This window comes from Arachis ipaensis, chromosome B4 (genome assembly GCF_059453495.1).
Source record: "Arachis ipaensis isolate K30076 ecotype BB chromosome B4, ASM5945349v1, whole genome shotgun sequence".
In the NCBI taxonomy this organism is placed as follows: domain Eukaryota; kingdom Viridiplantae; phylum Streptophyta; class Magnoliopsida; order Fabales; family Fabaceae; genus Arachis; species Arachis ipaensis.
Window position 1 is genome coordinate 122,747,891 of NC_142439.1, and position 8,162 is coordinate 122,756,052.

An 8,162-nucleotide genomic window follows, 5' to 3' on the forward strand; every position below is an offset into this window, starting at 1 on the left:
TGAATTTTATTGTTTGTGATTCATAATATAATTTTATGTTAGCCTTATTATTTATTTTTATATTTGGTAATTGAAATTTCTATTTGGAATTATTTTATGCAATTAAGATTGTTTAATTTTTTTTTTTTTACCAAAGATAGGAGATTTGAACCGACAACCTTTTAATTGAATATGGAGAGACTATGCCATTTGAGTTATTACACATTGGCGTTAAGATTGTTTAATTTTAATTATAATTTAGTTATTCTGATTATATCATTGATTAAATGGACAAATGGTTGTATCTATGGGTACCGATAATTTGAACGGTTGGGTTCGGTTCAATTTTTAGTACCTGCTGAACCAACATAAAAAATCTTCTCCTTAATAAGATCTCAAAATCAATGGGCGATGCAGCGTGGCAACGTTAGGCAGCAGACACGACGAACCATTTGGTGCTTTCTTATTTCTAGGCTCTAATCTCTCTCTTTTCCTCCCACTTTGAAGAAAACGATCACAAAGATGAACAGGTGAAGTTGCTTTTCATCATTTCTCATCTTTCAGTAGCACAAATTACATTTCTTTCTTGCACATTTTTGGTTCAAATTTATTCACTTTTCTTTGAACTTTGAAGTATGTTAGAAAGAGTGTGTTTCCATTTTCCCCCTCTTTCGATGTTACTAATTATTATGGGTCTAATCGAATGTGTGCTGCGTTAACAGACTGGTGAAGAGGAGTGTTTCAAATTTCTTTGCATTGAAACTTCCAAGCAAGTCCCTTTGTACCGGGGTTGTCAAAGTTCCTGGTTCCAATGTTGCTGAAATTCTCAATGTAAGTGGATAATAATAATAATAATAATAACTCTTGGTTTATATCCCATCTATGATTATGAATATTTACTTTATTTGTTGTTATTCTTTGTTTTTATATTTTCCCAATTGATGTGGTTTGAAAATTTGTAGGAGAATGAGAAGAAGGAGAACACCACAAGCAATAGTATTCAACAATATGATATTGCTATTGTAGGAGGAGGCATGGTTGGCATGGCTTTGGCATCTTTCTTGGGTAGGTAATACACTAATACTCTTCTTCCTCCGCATTTTCTTTTCTCTTTTCTTTGATTTTTGATAGAAAAAGAGCTGTGGTTGAAGAAGCTGGAAAAAATAATTGATAGATATTGAATCAACCATGTGCCGCTATCAAGTGGCTTAAAAATTTTAGAAGAAATAGTTTATGGTCTCGGTTCTTCTAAAATAGAAGTTAAGGGGATGCGTTAGATGTAAAACATTCATGTGTCTTCCCAATAGCTTAAAGCTTTGGGAGAGATGATTGATGACAATAGACCAGGATATAATTGAAGGCAAATAGTTGTACTTCTAATTTGGCTAATTATTCTCCTAATTGTGTTGTTCTTCCAGCAAGTATGCCAATGACTAAGCAGTTGAGTGTTGCAATTATTGATAGCAATCCTGCTCTCAGTGGTAGCATGAGCATTAAGAAGGAAGATCCCCCTGATCCAAGAGTCAGTACAGTAACTCCAGCAACTATATCTTTTATGAAAGGTATCCAGCTTTTACGTTTGTTTTTCACTACTACCGTGGTATGCTATCAATTTCAAATGATCAATTTTCTTTTATGGATATAAAATGCCCAAAAAAATAAAAGAGAAAACGGGACTCTAATATGTGAAAATAATAATAATAATAATAAAAGAGATGCCCAAATATCTTATTCCTGGTTTATGTGAAAATAGGCACCATTGCTTTTTAAAAATTCAGCCAATAACTGCTAACAGAATAGAATCACTCCCAGGACTCTAATACCATGTTTTGTTTCCTATTTGGAAACTTTTAAACTATGATTTGAACAGAAGTTTGTCTACACCATTGTTTGAGATAAAACAGAGATTCAAACATACTGTAAACTTGTTTCCTAAAGTTAGTTTGACACCTAAAAGTTTATTTTCAAGAATGTTACAAAAAGATGGAAACATATTGTTTATGTAGATAATGACCCTTATTAGTTGATCTATTTTCCCAGATGCTGGTGCTTGGAAATATGTTGAGCAAAATAGACATGCATATTTTGACAAAATGCAGGTATTCCCAGATGCTGGTGCTTGGAATTTGTGCACTTATATATCAGTTGTCCTTTGATAGTTTGTTCATTTTTTCCAAGCTCCTAGTTTCACTTGCCAAGTTCTTTCTTTGTTGCTAAACTCAAGGCATTATAACCCTAAGGATGTTATTTTTGTTTGAATTGTTCAAAATTTCATAGATTATTTTGTATCCTTTGGCAGGTCTGGGATTATACTGGGCTGGGGTATGCTAGATACAATGCAAGAGATGTAAATAAAGACTTTCTTGGGTAAAAGTGTGAACATATGTGACATTGAAGAGAACCTCTTTTTGAGAACAGCTATCATATTACTAATACCTTAAACTTGATCATTCAGGTGTGTAGCAGAGAATAAAGTTCTCCATAGTGCCTTATTGTCATGCATACAGGTAGAATATCAGAATATTTTATTTTATTTCATTTTGTGATCTATAGTATAATTTCTGCATTTTAACTGCATGAACTGTGTTTTCTGTTGGAAGTTCTTTACATTGTTCATAGTTGGAAGCTGTTAGGAGGATTTTTAATCCTCCTCTTCTTTAATCTTCTTCTCTCCTTAGATGTTATAAATTATCCAAGTTGCTAGTGTCTTAACACTGGTATAAAAATGAAGAGAGGTTTTGTATGATATCCTTGGATGCTCAGAAATTTCTTGCAAGTCTAAGTCATCAATTTACGTGTAGGTTTCAGATCCATCACAACTAAATCACTAAATCTAGCTAGCTATGTTTTGTCTGCTTCCAAGGTTCTTCTGTCAAGATTATTCCTTATGTCAGTAGAAAACTTTATTATTGTAAGGCATGATACTTAATTGTATTGCGAACTACTAATTTTTGCCAGGATTCTGATTTCAAGAGAACAATATATCCATTGAGGTTAAATTCAATGACTTTGAACCGAAGCAGCATGTCTGTAGTGGAGGAGAATATGAGCAGCAGAGAATCATCATCTGCTCAAGGTCAATGTGCAAGGCTGCAACTTAGTGATGGCAATAGCATATATGCAAAGTTGGTGGTAATTAAACTTTTGATTATGAATTTTGTTATAATTGCATTGTGATAAATAGTTGGCAAAACAATGGTAATTTACATTCTGGTAACCAGTTAGAAGCTATCTGATTATTACCATTTTATATGCATCAATTGATATCTGATTAAACATGATTGTCTTGAAGGTTGGGGCCGACGGAGGAAAATCACGTGTTAGAGAATTAGCAGGATTCAAAACAACTGGATGGAACTATTCTCAGAATGCAATCATCTGCACAGTAGAGCATCCTTCTGAAAATCGATGTGCATGGCAGCGATTTCTACCTACAGGACCAATTGCACTTTTACCCATCGGTGATAAGTTCAGCAATATTGTTTGGACCATGAGCCCAACAGAATCAAACCAGCGCAAATCAATTACTGAGGAAGAATTTTTGAAGGATGTGAATTCCGCTTTAGATTATGGATATGGACCTCATCCTACTTCAAGCTTATCTGGAACCCGAGATCTGTTCTCTTGGTTTCAAATGGATTCAACAGTATCAGCCAATGAATCTTTTGAAGTTCCACCGAAAATAACTAAGTTAGCCTCTGAAAGGATGGTGTTTCCTTTGTCTTTACGCCATGCCAACTCCTATGCTTCGAAACGTGTTGTTCTTATTGGAGATGCAGCCCACACTGTCCATCCTCTTGCTGGTCAAGGAGTCAATTTGGGTTTTGGAGATGCATATTCTCTTTCAAGAATTATTGCAGAGGGCATTGCATTAGGCACCGACATCGGAGAGGTATTTATTGTTTACAATGAGCTTATCAATACATATATCTGAAGTTAGATACTACATATTCTATTTGTCACTTTGTGAACTCAAAGCATCCCTTGTGTATGTATGTTCTGATTTAATTTGAAAGAGTTTGAAGGTTGGAGGATGAGGTATCTTCCTAAAGTAGTGTCACTGGAGAGATCAAGGATTAAGGGTGCATTTGCTCTGCATTTTCATTTTCTGATTTCATTTTCTTTATTTTTTTTTTGTTTTTTTGGATTTTGTGAAGGAAAAAGAGAAGAGTGAAAACAACAAATCCTATTTTCTGTTTTCACTTGCTGTTTTCTTCACAAAATTATAAAACGGAAAACACTGGAAATCAAAATAGAAAATGAAAACACAAACCAAATGCGCTTACTATATAAATTTTGAAGTTGGGATTGCTTTCTAGACCCTTGTGTAGACTTTGCCAGGGATATGGAATGGAATGACATGTAACTAGTATGATTCTTTCTTCTTTGTCCATGCTTGCTGTGCAGGTGAACTTGCTAAAGAAGTATGAAGCGGAGAGGAAACCAGCAAATATTTCCATGATGGCAATCCTTGAAAGCTTCCAGAAAGCTTACTCTGTTGATTTCGGACCTTTTAATATACTTCGAGCTGCGGCCTTCCATGGCGCAAACTATATACCACCGCTGAAAAGAACTATAATTTCTTATGCTTCTGGAGAGCAGAACTTCCCCGTCTTCTTGTAATGTTGTCGTTTTGGCCAAGTCATTTACTGGCTTCAACTGGCACATGAAAATCTTGTTTGTTTGTTTTACTGATACTGGCATCAAAATAAGTTTTACATGAAACACTAGCTTTTTGCTTTTTTTGCTTTTTTGTTTTTTTTTGTTTTTTGTTTCCCTTAAATGGGGCTTGTGTATGAGACATGAGTCAATGGTCATGTTAAATTGTTCTGTGCTGATCCTTCACTGAAATTGTGGCCGTTGTGTGTAAATAGCACCAAAAGTTGTTTGCATGATGGAAGTTTTGATGTAATAAGTAGATAGAGAATGTTACTTTGATGATAAATTCAAAGCGTTCTGAAAATATTGGCCCATGATTATGGACTTCATTATGATTTTTTTTTAATGGGGATATGAGGTATGTTAAAACGATTTTGATTAATTGAATTATTTTGTACTAATTTTGAAAACCTAATCTCTTGCTGATGTATTAATTTCATGTTTTTTTTTTTTTATGTGCTGATGAAAGTGTTTTTAATGTAATTCTATCGAATTTAGATCTTTTAAAGTGAAAAAGATGGTAAAGTAGTAATGTGAAGGGTTAATCATTATTGATTTTGTAATTTTTATAAAATGTGTTATATTATCTTAATTTAAAAGTGATTAGCTATTCACTTTAACATTTTATTAATTTTAAAAAAAATTAATCCAATTCTATCGGTACAAAAAAGGAATTATATTAGAAAAAGTCAAACTTGTTTGTGAAATTTTATCCAAAGTATACACGAATTTATTATTATTATTATTATTATTATTATTATTATTATTATTATTATTATTATTATTATTATTATTATTATGGCTAGATATATTTAAGTGAATGACCACGGAATTGAATGATAAGATATGTTTAAAAAAATATATACGAATAAAAAATCATCACTCTTAAAGATGAATTAGGACGTATAATAATAAGAAACAAAAAATGTCGACACAAACTAAACTATGTTCATATAACATTTATTTAAGTAAACATGATTAATTTACAGCTGTGTGAACGTCAATTTCAAAGGCATGTTATAGAGTAAAAGCTACAGGAAAAGATAACGTATTTTCTTCTTTTGATTAAAAACTTAAATGCTTTAATTTGAACAAGTATAAAATAAGTATGGAAAGAGGGGCATGAAAAGTGTTGATGAAATTGATGACTTCTCTTGTTCTTGGCATGCAGAATATAATTGTGTGCTTTTATGCCAACCCTGGCCTAATATATATTTTTTATAATTAATTTTTATATATATAGCTTATAGGTATGTTTAGTTTAGTAGTATTACTATTGAAAAGGGTCCACAAAAGTACAAATAATTAAATCATGGGTAGGGAATAATTGATCTCCAACTTTCATGGGGAAACTCACCTACGTTAAGTAGTGATGAGTCTTGTGAATGATGGACTTCATTTATTTTATAAAAGCCATTACAATCAGAGCTTACTCATCTATTCTTGTTTTCTATCACCGAAAAGAAACAAGAGGCTCTCCAACAAAATGGTCTAAAAATTCAGCATATCTTTCAGGATATGGTGGCCAATACTTGCATCATAATATAGGCTACACTATTTCTGAGAATAAGATAGGATAAGACACTTATAACAGGATAGAATAAGATATTAATAGACAGAGACACAAAATTTTGTATTTTTGTATTCTGTTTAGTGATAAATTAGAACAAATTATGAAAATTCAATTTATTCTCATTTTTTTTCATTCAAAAAATTTGAGATGAAAAATATAATAATAAAAAATATAATTATGAAAAATTAACAAGAATAATAAAAGAAAAAATAAAAAATAAGTTGTGTCTCTTGTTAGTATTTATGTGTCTTTTCTGTCAAGATGAATACAAAATACATTAATTCAATGTCTCTGAACATATTATTTTTGTTCATATCTCCTCTATCAAACATGATTTTGTGTTTCTGTATCTTATAGTATCCTGTTTATGTAAACAAATGTAGCCATATATACCACCCTTCTGGTTCTTACACCTCATGTTAGAAGCTTGTCTTGAAGGGTTGCTATCTACTTTTAATTTATTTATTTCATTTCGACACATAAATCGTTATATTTTTAAGGCATTATCTCTTAATAAGTTATAAAGAGCTTTTTTTTGCGCTTGAAATGTTAATATTGTATTATGAAATTACTTATTCAAAAAATTTAAGTTGATAAATAAATACACATGAATTGTTATATCTATTACAATTATTAATCATTATTTTTAGTGTTTGTTATTCAAAATTTTGGTGAAAAGAAAAACTTACCCATTCCACTAATTTTATTTTTCAATATACATAAATTTAATCACACTACTTTATCACTAGGTATTATAGGTAGGATTCATTATATGAATCAAACAATATAAATGCATCATGTCATAAAATATAATCATGCTATGCTATTTTTTGAGTTAGTTTTTAGAGTGAGTTCCACCTACTTAATTATATTCTAAGATGGTATCAAAATTTATCCAATTTTATGTTGTCAGATTATCCACTAGTCAATATTCAAACAATCATTCACGGGCGTAAAAAATTACATCACAAATTTTACATCTATAAAAAATAAAATTTATGTATTATTTATAAATATAAAAGACATTTTATTTTTTTAACTAATTTTTAGAATAAATTAGATCCACCCAATTGTTCAAAGAATATATAAACTTGATGTGAAAACAAAAATGATCCTATTGTTGCCATCTCTGATATGTTGTTCCTATATGTGTAGGTATTACTGGCTGGACCCAACATGTGAGAAAAAATAAAGACAAACAAGAATTGATCATATTATATACATAAATAAATGATCATAATGGGTTTTCTTTATTCCCCCTATCATATATAAGATATGATTTTGTTTCCATATGTTAACACTTACCATGATCTATATCCACCCAAACAATTAAGCTTAGCTTTCAAGAACTCTAACCCGTGAACTATAATGTCACTTAGCTTACAACATACCATAACTCTCACATCATAATAATAATAAGCAAAGTAGAAGCATCACAAATTACGAAATTGTGTCGGCATATCCATTTTGGAATCTTTGCTAATATCATCATCGATCATTTCCTGATCAAATTAAACGGAGCATAACTATTTAAATAGAGATATATAAATCATTATATTTCTAACATTATATAATTAAATAATGTTAACAAAACTATAAAGTACTTATATCTAGGTTGCTAAATCCTCAATCGTAGTCCTTGCTTTCTTTTGTACTATCGTTTAAAATGTGTTGAGCCTTAGAAAATTATTAGAAGGACATGGAAAAAGAAGTTCAACTATAAATTTATGAAACAAATATTTGTTACGATTAAACGTATTATTCTATTCTATCAAATGGTTAAACAAAAATAAATAAATAAAAGGAATTGAAAGGATGAAAAGAAAAAAGGATGGTCACGAGATAAAGTTCCAAAATGTACACTATTTATTTTACTAATACACTTTTGTCCAGTGTGTTTATATTATTATTATTATTATGTACTTTACTATTTAGTATTTACTGTTTAATT

General features: G+C 30.8%; 1 protein-coding gene across 2 annotated transcripts; it reads left to right on the forward strand.

Moving 5' to 3' along the window:
* Window positions 1–368: 368 nt before the first annotated feature.
* LOC107639614 (uncharacterized) lies at window positions 369–4,952 on the forward strand. Of its 2 annotated transcripts, none has more exons than XM_088483420.1 (10): window positions 369–509; window positions 702–810; window positions 942–1,044; window positions 1,398–1,541; window positions 2,020–2,078; window positions 2,279–2,346; window positions 2,435–2,486; window positions 2,938–3,111; window positions 3,272–3,871; window positions 4,387–4,952. In XM_088483420.1, the coding sequence occupies exons 1-10, from the start codon at window positions 502–504 to the stop codon at window positions 4,600–4,602; spliced, it is 1,533 nt and encodes a 510-aa protein (XP_088339546.1). In that variant the 5' UTR covers window positions 369–501; the 3' UTR covers window positions 4,603–4,952. The 2 variants fall into 2 exon arrangements, with proteins under 2 accessions (XP_088339546.1, XP_088339547.1); XM_088483421.1 differs by having other exon boundaries at window positions 383–509; window positions 942–1,048.
* Window positions 4,953–8,162: the final 3,210 nt, after the last annotated feature.

What these genes read in the sequence shown, in the direction of transcription:
- LOC107639614 (XM_088483420.1), top strand. An exon ending in ATGTTGCTGAAATTCTCAAT is followed by an intron (nt 811 to 941) that starts GTAAGTGGATAA and finishes GAAAATTTGTAG; the next exon opens with GAGAATGAGAAGAAGGAGAA. An exon ending in GCATATATGCAAAGTTGGTG is followed by an intron (nt 3,112 to 3,271) that starts GTAATTAAACTT and finishes ATTGTCTTGAAG; the next exon opens with GTTGGGGCCGACGGAGGAAA.